Source organism: Falco naumanni, chromosome 4 (genome assembly GCF_017639655.2).
Source record: "Falco naumanni isolate bFalNau1 chromosome 4, bFalNau1.pat, whole genome shotgun sequence".
NCBI classification, from domain to species: Eukaryota; Metazoa; Chordata; class Aves; order Falconiformes; family Falconidae; genus Falco; species Falco naumanni.
Window position 1 is genome coordinate 7,916,487 of NC_054057.1, and position 18,993 is coordinate 7,935,479.

The window sequence follows — 18,993 nt, forward strand, 5'->3', positions numbered from 1 at the left end:
AATGAAACTCCACATTTTTCCATGAGACCAGAATAAAATTGAATACAAAATACACCAACTACTCTACACATTCATGACTTTCTAAATTCTGAAAAATTGTGTCATTCTAAATATATGAGCATTATTTCCCTCAGAAATCAAACGCCATTTGGAGCTAGAATTCTTACTGTGAAAATGGATAAATCCAGCTAAAAAATTAGTTGTTCTGTCTTATGAACCATGGTGGTACCTTTCATATAACCCTTAGAGAGCTTCTTTGTTGGCTTTCTTATCTTATGGTCCCTGTGAGAGAATGCAAAAGTGTTTTAACATGTTAACACTGAAGACTACGCTAACAGTACCTCACAACTCCGGTTAATGTGAAGGCAAACAGATTGGATCAAAGAATGCACAATTTCTTGTTACTATGTGCTGATTTACTCCTGTGCCTGAGCTTGAAGTTGCCTCAAGTATTTTAGACCTGCAGTTGCAAAAGGAACAGGGCTAGGCTAGGCTAAACTTCTCCAAACTTCAACAGCAGTGAAATAGTGTTAATTAAGACCAAGTCATGCTTTAGTGTTGAAAATCGCAGGATGCAGGTCTGTTGGTTCTGCTGGCATAAGAAGTCACCTCTTGGGTAGTGGAGCAGTTGAGAAAAGAAGAGCTGTTAATGTCTATTTACTTTCCTGTGTGGTGGTATTCTTTGTGGTCTATACAATGTTATTTTTGGACTGTGGGCTTTTTCAAGATCATATTACTGAGTAAAATGAGTGCCGCTAGCGCATGGTTTGATCACTGCAGAAAGTCTTACACAGCATGCTGTAGTGTTTCAGAGCTTAATATACTCTGACCTTAGCCATCAGTGTTATTTTGTGGTTATGTTACAGTGGCATCCCTAGATTCTAGGTGGGATTGGTGTTCTTTTATGCTGGTGGTTGCACAAATGTATGATGTATTTCACTTTCACATCAAATTGAAGAGGATGCTCAAACTGAGCATTCCTTCCAAATCTTTCTATAAAGCTCTGCCATTTTCCTTGTTCCTTGTTTTTTACCAATCTGAATTTCTTTTCAATAGGGATTAGCTTAATGACCTGTTTCATATCTGACAACGAACAGCTGTCAGTTGATGCAAAATTTCTGCAGTGATCTGTTCTGGATTTGCTGCAATAGAGACCATGACTGTCTACCATTTCAGTTTCCCTGAATAATTGATTACTCTAAGGGAAAGCTCTGATTCTTTATTTATCAAATAACCCTTTGCTAACAGACTAGAAGAAAGTGAATCATGAGGACATAAGCATAGAAATTTATTTTTTTTTTCTCAAGACACGTGCAAATTATGCTGTGTGAACACTGGTTATAAACACAGGACAATTAGTTGTAACTGCATCATCAAAATCCATGAAGTTTTAACAATACAATTTAAAGATAAAAACTGTCAGTGTCTTTACCAAGTTGCTGTAAAGCTGTTACTAGATTTTAAAAATAGCGGGCAAATGTTGCCTGTGAAAAAGAAATGAAAATAATTTTGACTGATGAATTCGGGGAAGTTGATTTCAATCCTTCACCTAAAAATGCTACCTCTTAGGTAGCTTCTGTGAAATGCTCTGCCAAAATGGTATATTTTTTTTATGGGACCCTGACTTGCAGACACTGACAGATCAGTGTTCTAGTAGAGGTTACTTCAGAATAATGCTTTTAATGGAAGTCAAAATTTATCCTTAAAGTAGGGTTTATTCAAAATTGTTTCTTCTAAATGGCTGTGAAAATAATCTTTGGAGGATTTGGGGTTTTCATATGTTGCGTAGAGGTTGTTTTAGGGAAAAGATTCATTTACTGATTCCTGGGAAATTATGTTTTTCATAATATGGAGCTATTGTGTGTTATTCTGGAATTAATTGTATTTCACATTTCCATTGATCCTTTTCATAGTAGTTTTATTTAAAATATTCTTGTTTCATTTTGTGACCTAGATTTTCTATGATATAAAAAAAAATAATTAGTGCTTTGATGGGTAAACTTGTTCAGCATTTATGGGTTTTAACTTTTTTTCAGTGAGGGGAGATCGGTGTATATAGAGTTGAACTAAGGATATGTATTTCAAGATAACTAATGACGCTTTTCTTTGTTCCTTTCTGTATTACCTCTTTAGAAACCTGCATGAAAAAGAAATACTAATTTTCAAAGAAAAATAATAGTTTTCTGTTATATGGGGTATGGTATGGCATGATGCAGAATCTGTTTTGAGACTATCAATGACATAGCATACAATGGAACAGCAAAAGCTTTTATTTTTTGTTTCTGTCTTTACAGATGGATCCAATTCAAAAAGCTGTAATAAATCATACATTTGGGGTTCCTCTTCCTCATCGAAGAAAGCAAATCATATCATGCAACATTTGCCAGCTGAGATTTAATTCTGATGTAAGTTGATTATTTTGTATCAGATTAGAAATATGTACTTATCTTTTAGGATGTGCCATAATTTGCATACATTTAACCTAAATGAAACATTGTGATTTTAGTTTGTGGCTTAGCAGATGAAAAGGCTGTAGGATGCTTCAAATAAACACAATTATTTAGTAGTTTATACACCCGGCCAGATATTCCCTGTGGATATATCCCTGCAAGCTCATCAGCTTCAGTTGTGCTGCACAGAGTGTAAATAGGAAAATGGACTGATCCATTACTGCTAATAAGGCTGAAATATTTGCTGGGTCCTAATTTTTCTACCAGTCCTGGTTATGTTTGCCTGCCTTTTCAGCCTGTAAATGTTAGAAGTTATTCAGATATACTCAGAGTCCTTGTGGGTCTAGCTTCCTTTTTCTACCTTTACAACAATTTCTCTGTCTAGCCAGAATTGTATTTCAGTGCTCCTGTCCTGCCAGTACAAGGTTTAAAAAAAAAAAAAAAAAAAAAAAAAAGCCCTGGTGATTTTTTTGTCAATTGGCTCCTACCTTACATCCTCTCACCCTTCCAGCAATGAAGTAGAGCAAGCTGAACTGGATATAGTCTGTAATATACAGAGGAAACCCTTCCCCCGTAATTACCCAAGGAAGCTGTTCTGTGGTGCTCCTTGCCAAAGAATACCTGTTCTGTTGCAGAAAAACCTCTTAGAATTTAACTCCTTTATTTCCTTCTGCTATTTCCTTCTGTATATTTTCTTCTGCTATTCTAGTCTTTCCAGGAAGTTTCTTGACATGGGCATCACTGGTGGAAATTTACATTCCCCTGCCAAATGTCTTTCATTTGCTACCTGTTTTACTAATTTAAATATGAAAGTTACTTCTGTCAGAAAAAAAAAATAAATTCAGAGTGAGGTCTAACAAAAAAAATCCGTGAAATTCCTGTCTCATGCTAGTTATATGAAGAATAAAATAATTCTTGTGTGCTGCTGCTTCTTTGTAGGTAGCTATTTATGTACAATTTGTACATAAAAATTTAAATTGAAACTTGAAGCTTTCTTTTTAGGATTGGCTGCCTAATGGTGAAAATAATGCAATTCTCTTCATTTCCATCAGCTTTTTATCCCTTAGAAATAATTTTTAACAAGATCTCAGTCACAATTTCCAAACCAGTCATCATCATGTACTTACTTTCACTGATAACTTGAGGTTTTCTAGTTCATGGACAGAATGGACAGCTTCCTTTTATAACATCGACATCATTCTCAAACAGTGGTGCAAGGAAAGGTAATATATTCTCTGGAGCAATCTTTTCCCTCACAGATAAAAATAGGAGAGTCAAATAAGGCTCTTCCAAATTAGACTCTAGCCAGATACTAGAATTAGGACTGTGGATACTGAACCATTCATAGGGAGGAGATGATGGAGACTTCTGAGCCATAGCAATTGCACTAAGTGTGCAGCCCAACTCATCACTCATAATTTTAAGCTTTGTCTTAGGAAAAAGCATGTCATACTGACTGAATCATACACAGTATGTAGCTGCAAAAGATATCAAACACTTTGGTGTTACATACCAAAGTGAAACACCTCCTTTCAAAGAGGGTATACCATTTGTTAATCTGCTGAAAGATCCAGACGAAAGAGAGGACGAACACATTGTTAAAATGACTTAGTCATTAGCAGATACACGACTCTGATAGACACATGGAATGGAACATTTTCCAGCTAACAGGAGCTAGGCATTTTCTGGAATAAAATATTTGAATTAAAAATTCTTCTACACAGAAGCAAACAAGGTATCAGTGGACAGTTCTTACTCAAAGGACTGATAAGCTCTCATAGTGTTCCTTTTCTGCTGCTCCTAGAAAGGATTCCAAAGAATAGAGGGGAAGAAGCAGTGGCCATTTTCAGTCATCTACAGTGTCAAAAAAACTGGTTTCAGAAGAAATCTATTTAGACAGCTCACAGCAAACTCTTGGAAGAAAAGCTGTTAAGCAGATATTTAGTTGTCCCTTCACACCTTCAAGTGATAGAATCTTGAACTCCATTTTGCCAACAGTGTTCTGCAGAAGGCTGCTTTAATGCTCCCCTCTCTCAAAGTAGATCAGTATCATTGACGTTATGCTATAGGGAGACCTTCTTGCTGAGTATATTTCACTTTCCACTTTCAATATTTACCTAATTTTTAAAGGAATCCCAATGTTGCTGATTGATGGAGAGATTGCAATCCAGAAGCTGCCCATTGATTAACCTGTGACAATATCTCTTCCCCTTTTCCCTGCCACACAGAAGAGATTTGCAGATATCTTTATGATCATCTCTTCTCAGTCCAGTGCTTATGTTTATTAATGCTTGTGCTGGTTTTGGCTGGGGTAGAGGTGATTTTCTTCATAGCAGCTAGTATGAGGCTATGTTTTGGATTTGTGCTGGAAACAGTATTGTGTGTCCAAAGAAGGGCAAGAAAGCTGGTGAAGGGTCTAGAGCACAAGTCCTATGAGGAGCAGCTGAGGGAACTGGTGTTGTTTAACCTGGACAAAAGAAGGTTCAGGCGAGACCTTATCACTGTCTACAACTACCTGCAAGGAGGTTGTAGAGAGCTGCGTTAGTCTCTTCTCCCATGTAATAACCGATAGGACAAGAGGAAAAGGTCTCAAGTTGTTCCAAGGAGGGTTTAGATTGGATATTAGGAAAAAATTCGTAACCAAAGGGGTGGTCAAGCATTGGGACAGGCTGCCCGGGGAAGTGGTTGAGTCACCATCTCAGAGCTGACCCTAACTGACCCAAGGGGTGTTCCATACCATGTGGCATCAAGCTCAGCATATAAAGCTGGAGGAAGAAGCAGAAAGGGGGGGATGTTCAGAGTTATGGTGTTCTGTCTTCCCAAGTAACAATTACACGATAGAGCCCTGCTTTCCTGGAGATGGCTGAACACCTGTCTGCTGATGGGAAGAAGTGAATAAATTCATTGTTTTGTTTTACTTGCATGAGCCGGCTTTTGCTTTGCCTATCAAATTGTCTTTATCTCAACCCGTGAGTTTTCTCGCATCTACTCTTCTGTTTCTCCCACCCCACCGAGGGGGAGTGAGCGAATGGCTGTGTGGGGCTTAGCTGCCTGCTGGGTTAAACCACGACACTGCTGAAAAACAGAGTGCTCTGCTGAGGCTTTTCAAGAAATAATAAGTAGTCAGAGCTCCACCGCAGTTTAGACATGCTTTTCTGCAATGTGACGGGAATAGGCAGAACTAAGTTCCTCCATTGCTTGGGTAATTCTGAATGTTCACCAGTTTTTGAAGCAAAACTGTGCTAAATGAAAGATTTAATGTGGAGACTTAAAGGAAAGATTTCTTTGAAGAAATTCTAAGAGCTATTAGCTATCATTTTTTGATAACTCTACTATATGAATGGCAAGCACACACGTAATTTTTTTCTCTTATTATTATGAAAAAGTTTTAATTTACTGAATATTCCTACCTTTCATTTTCATCATATTTTGTTGAACATGATTTAAAATCATAGCAACAATAAATAGCTTTTCTGTTCATAAACTTAGGGCTTTGTGGCTGTTCTACCAATACATCTTTATTTTTAGATGCTGGAGATAGGATTTATCAGAGAGTAATGAATAGAAATTCCATTTACCTACTGCACGACAGTATTATGAAAATGTTTACAATAAAACTGGTCTGTGAGATTTTTCATTTGTGCAGAGAATACAGAATTTTGTCCCCTTTGATACAGATTTCTTTCAGAGCTGAAGAGCTGCTTTTCTGGTTACATGGTATCAAAATTACATTTCAAAGAAAAATGAGAAAAGGCAGTACAATAGTCTAAAATCGTTTAGCTTCTTTCTAAAGGAGTTATCTATAAATCTTCATGACAGCTGTGTGTTCAGTATTTCTTTTTAAAATAAATCTTCTCATACAAGGGAAAGGAGGAATGAGCAAGTAACCAAGGTCTCTCCATGCTGAGAAAAAACATTAAAACAGCAGAGGTAGGTTCTGGGGAGTCGGTTTCAAGTAGTGATTTTTTTAAATATATTTTTTTTTCTGCATTGAGAGACTTCTCTGTATAACGTTTACATTCACATTGTGCATCCAATCCAGGGCAAAACTTTTAAGTATGTGCTTAGCTGCAAGTGTATGTGTTGCCATTTAGATTTTGGCAGCTGCTGAGAACTGTTGCACCAGTTCAGAACTGTTAAATCCATGCTTTGTAGTAAATAGTAAACATCTGCTAAAAGCATCCTGTAAAGTGAAGTCCAGCTGACTTCAGTAGGACAACTCATGTGCCTACAGGTAGTTGTAGGAGTAAATTTTCTGCAAACATGAGGTTCACTTGAAAAAAAAACCAACTAAACCCAAACCCACCCAAAAAAACTGCAAATAACCCCCATGACTTAGAAGAAAAGAGCTTACTATTTTTTTCCTCATTTTTTGATCATCTGTCTTTACTCTTTGATCTTTGTTTGCCCACATTTCTAATTTGATCCAGGTAGTAACTGTCTGTTAACAAGGTCAGTTCTTGCAAAGGGATTCTTTCTCTCTTTTCCCTCTCGTTTAATGCAGATGGTGGAGTGATAATCTACCTTGCCTTTAGAGAAAAGGTTGGGCAGCATTTTTATGTACTCACAGGACCTGAATTCCATTATGATACACTGTAAAAATATTTCCAAATGTTAGCCAGAAATTACTGTTTGACTTAAATCACAACAGTAATAATATTCTCCTGAAAATCATGAGCAGTGTGCTTATCATGGGGTCCTTATTTGTTGATTTTGTTTTTTTTACCTTGTTTTTCTCCATCTCTTATAAAGCAAAGGTACCGCTGAATCAATATATAGTTGAACTATATGGAATTGTTAGGATTCAAAAATTGCTGTTCTGGTAGAATACTAAAGGAATTTTTTGAGGGTAAGGTTGCAATATGGCTTCATAGTATTTTACTATGGCTCTAACTTTCATGGGGAAAAAAGCAGAACCAGAGGACGTTTATCCTATTTAGGTTATACTTGGTATCTAGAACAAATGATTAAAGTATCAATTTGCGAGCACCTAAGGGATAATAAGGTGATAACAAATAGCCAACATGAATTTGTCAAGAATAAATCATGTCAAACCAATCTAATTTTCTCCTTTGACAGAGTAATTGGCCTAATGGATAATAGGGAATAAATAGATGTGATATATTTTGGCTTTAATAAGGGTTGGTACAGTCCTGACAGTCTTGTAAAACAAACAGGGGAATACGGTCCAGGTGAAATTGGTAAAATTTGGTTCCATGACAGATTGAAAACTGTACTGAGGGTAGTTGCTGATGGTTTCCTGTCAAAACAAAAGAGCACTACTAGTCAGGATCTGCAGGAACCTGTTCCGTGCTTGCTGCTACTCTAAATTTTCATTAGCAATGTGTCTGACAGAACAGAGAGCGCATATATCAGGTTTGTGGATGACACCTAGATGGAGGGTGGCAGGCGCTTAATGCAAGATGGCAAGTTAAGGATTGCAGTCCAAAATTATCTTCACCAGTTGGAGAAAATACTCTGGAATTCCGACAACTGCAATAAATAAAAGCACAAACTGTTGTGCTTAGACTGGAAAAATTAAATGCACAAGTAGTAAAATGAGAAACATCTGGCTTAATGGGAAAAATGGAATTGTAGTGAATCATAGTCCAAATGTACATTAACAATTGCTAATGGGGAAAAAAAGAAAAAAAAAATCACCCAATTAATCCTATGATTTTTTTTTCCCCCCAAGAGCATAACATTTATCAGTAGACAGGTAAGTATTCCACAGTATTTGAAACTGGCAGTGCCTCAGGTGAAGAACTTTTTACACCAGTGGTCATCACACTTTAACAATTAGTTAAACTAACAAATTAGTTGCAGAATTTAGGAGACATTCCCTAGTATGACTAGGTAAGAAAAAATTTCACTCAGCTAGGGAAAATAGAAAGATGGTTGTGCCAGCCATCAAGCACATTTATCTGTTATCTCAAGGCAATTTTAATTTTGGTCTTTCCAGACCACTGTGTCTGTGTTCTGTGAAGTCATCAGCCTGATTCTTTAAGGAGATTCTCTTGTGCAAACGTTTACAGATGCTCAACATCCCCTTAAAGCCAGTGTTACTCTATGAAGATATAGTGTTAATTGCAGCACTTGTACCTCATCAAGAATAAAACTTCCAGAATTAATTTTAAATATAGATACACACAAATTGGGTTTAGGTATATAATTTATATAGTTACATAACTCCACATATATATGTGTGTGTATGTATATATACACATACACATATGCTACTTCTTTCTAATAATGCACCATCTTTCCTGTACTATGGAGTTCAGCATAGGGAGAAACAAATGTTGATTGCAGTTGTGAAATTGTACATGCCGTTCGAGATCAGAATGTGAGTCAGAATGAAAGTACATTCACAGGTTGACAGTTTTCCAGAGATACAGGTTTATAGTATTCACTGGGAAAAGCAGCAAGTAATCACAGAAAGTGATTAGTACAGAAATTTCCATGGGATATCTGGCATCTGTATGAGCACATTATGGAAACCCTAAAGAATTGCTAACAGAATTATTCAAGATGTGATGTTTTACATTCCAAAAGTTTTATAGTACAGAATATTTTGCACTTACATTGCATACATGAAAAATTTGAAAACAGCCTAGTATTTTTCTTAGATATTCAGTGGAGTCTTTTTTTATAGGCCTAGCCTGCACATTTTAGAAGTGTTACCTCCTCTTTCCTAAACCACAGTTTTAAAGGCTGCAGTACAAATTGCAGTCATGTTCTGTGCAGGTCTGGTCTTTCTCATACTAGAAAATTCAAACTTTTTTTTTTTTTTTACTGTATTGTGGTTTTTCACCTTCTATGCAGTACTTTTATGTATTGTACAACCTAGAAGCAGAAATCATTCCTATCTGACACAGCATCGTTTTTTGCTTCAGATTCCTTTTATGAGATGTTGAACTGAGTCCCCAGACCGATAGCTGAAGGAGGTGGATATTTCCTTGTCACTTAAGCACTGCTTACAAACTAAATATTTGGGATGATTCTCAGTAACTGCTGTAGGTGGTCTCTTAGTGATCTACGAAAACTCTTCGCTAATCCTTGTACTTATCTACTCTCTTGTAATGAAAGGAACCTATTCTGTCTAGAAAGCCTGTACTGTTGCAGAACATGGACCAGCCCAGAGGTATAAGGCTCACAGAGGCACTGCCTGAGGACAAGAAGGCAGCAGGAAAGGACAGCTTTAAGTTATTGAACTTTAAGAAAGCATGCTCTTAATGTTAGCTGGTTACTCAGCCTGATGAGGATGGGGAGAGATGGAGTGCCTTGCTGTTGTACTGCAAGACTTACACTTTCCTCTCAAAATTCACTGCCCAGCCACATTCAGCAGTGACAGCTGAAGAGAGAGTGTCTAAATTAAGCACTGGAACAGGCTGCCCAGGGAAGCAGTTGGGTCACCACCTCTGGAGGTATTTAAAAGATGTGCAGACATGGCTTTTAGGTGCAGGATTTAGTGGTGGATTTAGCATTAGGTTAACAGTTGGACTCGATGATCTTAAGGGTCTTTTCCAACCTAAATGATTTTATTCTATAAATCCAGGAGAAAGCAAAGCCTAGTGCTTCCAGCTACTTGGTCCCTGCACAAGCAAAGGTTATGGAGAAATGTCTAATATCTATATCAGCTGAACATCAGACTCAGTATAGGAACATAATCCTAGACAGATTAAAACATTCAGCTGATCAGCAGCTGTTGCTGTATTAGAACTTAAAGATTATGTAAAATTTAGACTTTTTAAATTCACTTTTGTCAACTCTTGCTTTCTGCCTCTGCTCATCCTACCGGCTTATTTCATTTTCAAAGCACTCACTTTTATTGATAAAACAAGTCAATTGTGCAGAAGGTTTGATATCTCTTGAAAATTACTTGAGTTTGCCAGAAATGATCTGTGAATAGGCAATGGCTCTCTCTGATAGTCCTGTTTATAACTTGCAAAAGATTAATGACCAGTATTCTGACTTTGCAATATGGAGACAAATTGGTTTAAAAGGTTTCTGCTTCTGGCACCGAAGTGAATGGTTGCAGTATATTTGCCCTTTTGGGGCCAGCTTTAACTTCTGCTTGGGTGTAGATGATCTCAGAACTGCAAAGAGCAGAAGGAGAGGAAGGCAGAGGTGAGATCAGTTAATGAGAGGGAAAATCTGAAATAAAAGCAACATCCTTCCTGCATTTGAACACATCCATGCTTGTTACTGTCAAAAATTCTCCTTCTATCAGACATTATTAAAGTAGAATATAACAATGTACCAGAAAACATGATATTGGGGGTAGGAAGCAGACCTAAATGGTCTCATAGGCCCTAGATTTTCTAAAATCTGATTTCAGTGCTTAATGTGGATTATCTGTCACTCACTCACATGACTTCCAGGCAAATTACATATTTAGTTCCAGTGGTTTGAATGAGTTGGGTCCTGAAGTTGCATTCTTTGGTTTACAACGGTGTCAGAAAGATTTTGTGCCTGGAGGAGAGTGGAAGAACATAAGAATGAAATTCAAATGCTAAAGTTGGGTAGGTAGTGGCTAACTGGAGTTTGTTTGAAGTCTTTGGCTGGAATTGTGGAAATGAAGAAACTGCTTAGTATTTTTGAACTGTAAGTTGAAAAATACCATTTTATACACAAGGGAATTGGTATAGACAGGGGGAGATATAGACAGCATGAAAGGTTTAGACAGTGTGAAAGGGGGGGGAAGAAATCTTTCTTCCAATTCTTTCATGATCCATTCATGGAAAAGACAGCCCATTTCAATGGCAAGGAGAGAAGCTTCTGCTTTATCACTTCTTATCACAGGCTTATTTGTAATTGAGGCATTTTTTCCTGTCAGCTTCCTCAGTCAACATGAGAAGTGTATCAGTCAAGTCTAATAAACAATTGAAACTTATTAATTGAAAATTAATAACTTTGATGGGGACTCTTTACAGAAACTACTTTCCATAAGCGAGTCATAAGCTGAAAGGAAAGATAAAATGTAAACTCTGCTGCACAGTCTTCATCTAGCTCTGGTTTGTTATAACCTCTTCCTTAGAAATTTACTTTTAAAATTAAAAATTTATACAGTAGAGAATCTGAGATTCTGAATTATTAATAATAGGTGAAGATAACAAACTTCACTATAAAAAAGGCAAACTATTGTCTGCTTTCAGTCACAAATCAGTGACTGGCTCACTTTCTTAGGCATCGTTAAGGCTGTAAAGAAGAACGAGGAGAAGAGGAATAGGCAAGGCTACATGTCAAAGTGTGGTCCACAGAAAGAGTACATAGTGAAGAAAATGTATGGTTTTGTGTAATGTAGAAAGATCTCCATCAAAATGAGTTAAATTATGTAAATTGTATTTTTGCTCAAATAAAGTATCCTAATTTATTCTAAGAATGCATGAAAAGTAATGTTGCTCTTGTACTTGGCTTTGGTTGATTATACTTTATTCCAACAGCCATAAAACTTTTCAAATAATCTTACAATAACTCTGGACGGGGACACACACACACACCCTTTCTCTTTTTGGTCAGTAAAATTGCACTCCCTGGGGTACCTGTGATGTATTCTTCTTCACTGTGTCTGTGCAGCTACCTCTTGTAGCAAATACAATATTTCCTTTTATGAGAATTACTATTAAACGTAACTGCCCATGATGTAAACAAATTGCACTTCAGAACCTCCAGGCCTGACTTTTGCAGTCCCTTGGTTCTTTTATCACTCCTCTCATACCTTTTACAGTCTCTGGAGATATTGCTATGCTGTGTACTTACATCACAGCTAACAGCTGGTAGTCTGATGCTCTGAAGGAGTGGAACTGCAACCTAATATCTGCTTTTAAAAGCTTTATATTGGAATAAAAAAGCACACATTTGATCTATACCTTTGAGGGTGTATTGCCCCACTCATGCATATTTTTTTTTAATCTCATCTGAAAATGAAGTCTTTAAAGGTTTAAAATGGCCAAAGGGGACTGACTTCATTTCAGGAAAGAATACAATATGGCACTTACACTGAACTCCCCCATGGACTTTAAAATCTTGATTATGAATTCAAAACAGGTATTCAAAACGAGGCAATGCTTTACTGGCATACCATACAGGTACTTTCATATATTTGTTTCATGAATTGATCTCAAACTGTGATTTTAAAAATGCGAGGGCTTGTGCTGTTTAGAGTTTATATAGGTCTCATTGTGTCATGGTAGAATAACTGTAGATACAGATATGTACTAAATGCACTGAATTCATTTATGTTAGCTCTTTTTGGATGGTCATAAATGTTTCTTTTTATTCTTTAGAAAGGAGATTTTAGAAGGTAGTCTCTGAACAGGTTTTATCCTTTCCCCAGTGTAGCCTATTTTTTCTGTATCAGTGGACTTGTCATGATAATCAACTTTTTTGTCCCAACCATCAATCACTCCTGATTACAGCTGGGGAGTAGTTCTGTTCTGTTGATCAGCCCATCAGTGCACATAATGTTACACCTGGAGACAAGTGAAAATCATCCCTTGATGGGAGAATCACTTGCCTTCAAGTCTTTTGTCTGAAGTATTTTAATTTACATTTAGAGTCCTGTTGCAGTTGTCAGTGCTTGCTTTGATTTTATTATTTCTTTGACAAAAATAATAAGTTCAGTTGATCTTTCCCTACATGATTAGAAGAATGCTTTTTTTTATTTCAAGTAGCATCTTAAGTTGTAACTTTTCCACTTCATTGTACAAATATTGCGATAATTATCACTATATAAATTAAAATTTAAATGGTTATGTGATACTTCACTAGAAGAAACTTAGTATATGCTAGACCAGAATTTTTGCAAAAGCTGTTTTGTTGGCTTTTAATCAAGTACTTGGCATGGTTAATATTTATCTTTAGTATTCAATTTATATGAAGTGGCTGTGTAGCAAACTTCATAGCAATGAAATAATTAGAAATTAAAGGCATCTTTCCTTTCTTTAAGGGAAATATGGCTTGTTTGGTGAACACTACTGAATTACATACTTCTGAAAATAGGTGCATTCTATGTATCTAAAGCCAAGCATTTTTCCTTCCTTGTAATAAAGACATTTTTCAGTTGTCACAAGAATGATGAAACTTCAGCTTGAGTAAATACTTTATATTTTTTTAGTAACTTAGATATGACTTTTAATTAGCTATAGAATAACCAGATGTAGTTTAATTGTACCGTTCTTTTCCCTCCCACAGTCACTTTTTCCTTTTAAGTATGTTTTTAAATTATTTTGTTACAAGTTTATCCTTTCACAATTTAAAAACGCCCACAACATCTAAGAAGACTGTAAACTTGATACTTCAAGGGCTACAGGATGAATTGTAAATGAAGAAGAAAGTAAAATAGGAGAGTATGGGATAATAAAGATTTGATTAGCAACCATGTTTTTACATGAAAGGTTTAATTAGCAGTAGCTCATTTTCCTATTCCTACTGGCCATTTTCAGGACAGCGATATATTGCTTTTTTGCAGTGAGTCATGCCACCAAATAGAAGGTATTATGTTTTCATTAGATGCAGACACTTCAGCATTATTATCTCTCACCTCAGTCTACACAGCAATACAAAACATGTCCAAATGTCATAATTTAATAGGCCAGTGATATATACAGTAATTTCAAAACTATGGGCTGTTTGCTGAGATGCTTTGTTTTGTTTCTTTTAAAACTGATGGTAAAGGCACTAAATTGCAAATCAAATAATCACTCAAACAGGCTCACTTGTTATGTTCTGTCTGCTTGAATACCTTGTTTGTCAAGTACAGAATTTCATCACTTGTCACTTTGGAAGACCAACTTCTATACAACCTGTTTATTTTTATGTTTTAGTAGTTAATGTGAGTATATTGCATAATTTTTATTTTACAGGGCACATCAATCTGCATTACCTTTCCAAAGACCATTACTTATTGTAATGACATACCAGAAAATTTTCTTTTGTTATTAAATAGAGATATTTGATAGTTTTTCACTAATACAATTGTAGTCAAATAGCCTACCACAAGGTGCCTGTCATTGCTTCTCAATTATTCTCTAACATGATTTTCATACCAGAAACTTATATGGTACTAAACAGTTACGATAAAGTCAATTTCTAAGGTAAACGTATTCTAAGAAGCAGCTTAGTGTCTGAAGATGTCAGAAAACAGAGGGTATACGGGAATAATTAATACCTTGGACACTGGAGGAATGAAGAACTTTGCCGCATTTAACAGTATTTTATTCTATATAATTCCCAGTGGGTAAGAATTTTTTTTCTAAAATTATTTTGCATGACTAATTTGTGTCTCTTTAGTGCTTGAAAAGACTGTAAGAATGAAACTTCCTTCACGGAAGAGCTAAGAAAATGTACATCATGTAGTTACAGAATGGAAGAATTTTTAATAAAATGCACTAAAAATGGTGCAGCAGCATTTTGACTGTTCTTCTAGAGTCTCAGCCCCATGTCCCAATAGATGAGACAGGCATTACTGATGAGGCAAGCCAATGGAACATGAGATGCAGTAAAAGCCTGCAATCTTTCTGGGCTTATTAGCTTGTCCTGTGCTAATTTAGTGCTGTTGGACGTGGTGCTGCCACCGAAACAATTGGCAAGAAATAAGGAAGGAACAGATATTCAGGAGAAGAAAGGAGCAGATGCAATGATATTCAGCAGCAGGGATCACAAGGAGTTAGGACTGCAGTGAGGAAAAAAAAAGCTTCTAGTACAGACTTTTGGCTAAAATAGATTGGGTTGTATTAAGTGTCAACACTTAGTCTTTCCTCTCTCGTAGGCTTGATTGCATATGCCCAAGCAGGGGTTCAGTAGTTAAAGCATGTTTCAACCCAAGGCACAAATTCTGTCATCCTTCCAAGAAGGTTCTCATTTTTTATTATATATAGAAGGAATTGTAAAGGAAGATTAATTCCTATGTAGTGGAAGATGTACGTTTCACACTTCAGAGAAGTTTCTTTAAACATTGTCTAGACTAATAAGATGAGAAAGATTAGTCACATCATGAGAGAAAACCAGTGCAAAGTTTTCACAGGTGTGTGTGACCATGTCTTGCTGTTTAGAGGTGGAAAAGAAGTATAATTTCTGGTGGTGGGAAGCTGAATTTTGAGTGAATTTTACAGGTGCTGCCCAGCTTTTGAATTGCCAACACTGGCAGCCTGATGATCAGAAACAAAATTCCTTGTTGAAGAGAATGTTGCCTAAACTATGAAAGGAAGTTCTGAATTGGTTTATTCTCTCTCCAAGTCCCATAGAAAATGAGTGAAATTGATGGATGGCAAATTGATCTTTTCAAAAAGTTAGCACTAAGAAAATGTATTTGCTCTGATGACTCTTATTGTTTTTTTTTATCACTTGCAACTATTTTGAGCATAAATTCAGCTGTGGCTGTGATGCGTCTTTAGTTGCAGACATCAGTCCATGCTACTTCAGTCAGAATCAAAGGCAAGGTCCCAAAACAAAATGGGCTTAGCATTTTTGCTGTGTTTCTTGCTGTGTGTCCATTGATACAGATCAAAAGATACACTGGAAATAATTTCTAAGGAAACATGTTATTGGTATGGTCTGAACTATTTTACAGTAATGATCTTTAAAGTAGTCGAGCTTAATACAATTAAATCTGTAATTTACTAGGAACCTGGAGAATACTATGGCTCATTTTTACAAAGAGCCTACAGTTAAATATCTGTGCAGTGTACAGTGTTTTACTGATGTGTAAGATGAGATTTTTTCTCTAGAGAGCTTATTTTCTAATAAATCAGAAATGAAACAAGAATATAAGGTAGGGAAAGCAGCAGGGGACTGACAAATTAATTTATGGAAAAATACTTTCTGAAACCCATATTTAAGTTTTTTTTGAAAGAGAGAGGGTTTGACAACCAACAGGAATATGATTCAACTTATTAGATGACATGTTAGGATAGTTGAAGTCAAGCCTCTAAAAAATGTTTGAGGGTGAATAAGCATAAATGTTTTTTTCAGAATTTGTAGTTTATGGAAGTAGGTATGTTGTTCTAAAGCATGCAAGAGGGAGAAGGAACTGTGTAAGAGACAAATAAACCACACTGAATAACAGGTGTGATGATGCAAAGTAGGAGATCAGTAAGTGGAAAGAAAAGAGACTCTTGAGTCTATCATAGTTCATGATTAATATTTGTGACAGAAAAGAGGTGATCTGAGAAATGGAAATTTTCAGGTGGCAGAGTAAACAGTAGGAGAAAAATCAGAGCCATGCAAGAACTATTTATGCTGAATGATCATAAAGATACTGGTTGAAAGGAGAGGAGAAGTCATCCCAAGGAGAATATGTCCAAGTCCAGAGAGTAGAAAGGCTTGAGGACAGAATCCTGAAATACACTAGCCTGGCCAGCGCATCTTCTTTTTCAACTGGGAGGAGGTTTGTTATCCAAATGTTCTTCAGCAGGGGTTACTTAGAATTCAGATCTTCTTTAAAGTCAGCCTCAATGAACATTTCCTTTTCCTCCTCACTGGTTAAGCCTATGTAAAAGTTAAGATGGCTGAAGCCTTATCAGTTGGCTCTTTTCTGGTATGTGAGGAAAGGCATAATGACAGAAGCACTTATAGATTAGTTTAAGTAAGTAGCTGCTTTAAATCTGGGTTTTTAAAATTAACAGAGATAAGATCTTACTCTTTCAGAAAATCTACTTGTATCCAAAATATGCTACTTTCCATATTCCCTGAACAGGAAAACGAAGGCCCAAAATATTTAGCTGCTTTTCCCCTCTGTGTGCTGCCCTCCACCCCCACCAATGTCCTCATGAACTCAGCTTGGTGATTTGTTGTGGCTGCTCCTGGCATGAAACCCGTGACAGAGTAGCAAGAGATTGCTTCACAGTGAGGAAGGCATAACCACTTACAGTAATTGGACTAGGAATTTTAATTCAAATCTTGAAATTGTTTGTTGTTGCAGTCAGAAGAATCTGTCTTTTGCAGGCATGACTTCTTTTCTTCCATGAAGAGAGGTCCCACCAATACTAAATAAGCATTTTTAATTGAGCACTTACATTTGTAACAAACTGTTTGAACGGTAGCTACAAAGCCAGGATTTTACTTGGTTGAGCGAGCTAAGAGGCTTTTTGCATCTCAGTATGCTATTTATAGAAATGTGAATTGTATCTAGGACAAGGTAAGGGCCTGTGGTATTTCACTGCAGGCTGCTCTGGTGTGTGCAAAGGTGCATTTTCAAACTGGTAAGTGGTGGGTTGGCCCTTGAAGCTCTTTGGCTGGGGAGAAGCATAATTCTCATAATTCTCTTTTATCAGCACCGCAAAAGATAAATCAGCGGGATGATGATCTTATGAACAGCAAATCTCAAGTCATTTTCTGAGATTACTGGACAGTAGTCAGGCCTGCTTGTTAAAGCTGCTGATTTTGTGTGACAAGGTCATCCTTAATTTCTGTTTGTATAATGAACAGTAGTCGATTCCACCCCTTTTTAAGAGATATGAGTGGTGTAAATGGGGAGAAGGCGAGGGGACTGTACAGCCCCCTCTATACCCCTCCTGTGGCAATATGCTGTGCAGTCAGAATACCCCCAGGGCCTGTGGTGCGGTCTCTGATCAGGTGAAGAAGGTAGGGGCTCTCTCCTATTAAAAATATCAGGGGGCTTCAGGCCCATATTCCTGAACCTGCAGAAGTCATACTCTTACATTTGACTGACTGAAAGGCAGGTTTGCATGCGACTGAATAAACAGTTCAGCTATAGATTTAATCCATCGTTAGCAGACAACTGCCAGTCCTCCTACCAGATTTGGACTAGCAGACCCTTTGACTTAGCCTGAAAGCTCCCAGTTATATTCCTGGCCAGTTGTCTGCCTGAAGAAAGCTGTTATATTTACCGTGTGTAAGCCTGAAGGTGTTAATACATCTTAAAACTCTTGGCTGGAAGTAATATGTGGTTTGTATTTGGAATACAATAAAATATATTTTTTAACAGATGGAAGGGCAAAAACACTGAGAGTGAAACTGTATTGGTAAGGTGAAACTGAAGAAGCACTGAGCCAAAAATTATAGCCTCAACCACCTTTAAAGAGGAAGTGTTGGCAAGGATCAAAAGTTAAGTCACGGTTGGACTTGGTAGGACTCCGAGTGCTAAAGCCAGTTGTCCTGAGCTTGGCCTAGTGGAAATATTCCTCTGTAAATAGCTTTGCAACAGCCCTGCAAGATGTCAGATGTAACATGCTGCACGTGATGTTCTTGCACTTGTCCTGATGGCCTTCAGGGTCTTGTTGGAGAGTCACTCCTCAGAGTTCACCGTCATCAGTAGGGCTCTGGATAGTACCTGAGATCCTGCTCTCACCCCTTCTCTGGGGGTACAGTCACAGTGCTGTGCAGTTCAAAATTCCTATTACTCAGTAAATCATTAAGCGGTGATCATTTCTGCACTTTGTGATTTGACTGGTAAAGTAGGTGGCACATGGGGGCACTTCAGCCAGAGCTGGGAGCAGAGGCCTCACTTTCTGAGGAGAATGGCGTGTCGGGCACAGGCGTGACACGGCTGTAGGCATTGGGGCCCTGCTGAATCTGAAAG

At 37.1% G+C, this 18,993-nt stretch overlaps 1 protein-coding gene across 2 annotated transcripts in view; it reads left to right on the plus strand.

Annotated features, from left to right (window-relative positions):
- The window catches only part of ZNF385D (zinc finger protein 385D), a 435,096-nt gene that overhangs the window by 336,929 nt on the left and 79,174 nt on the right, over nucleotides 1-18,993 (plus strand). For both annotated transcript variants that reach the window (XM_040593042.1, XM_040593043.1), the window contains one exon: nucleotides 2,295-2,405. In XM_040593042.1, coding sequence (XP_040448976.1) covers nucleotides 2,295-2,405 — 111 coding nt within the window. The remainder of the gene's footprint in view (nucleotides 1-2,294; nucleotides 2,406-18,993) is intronic.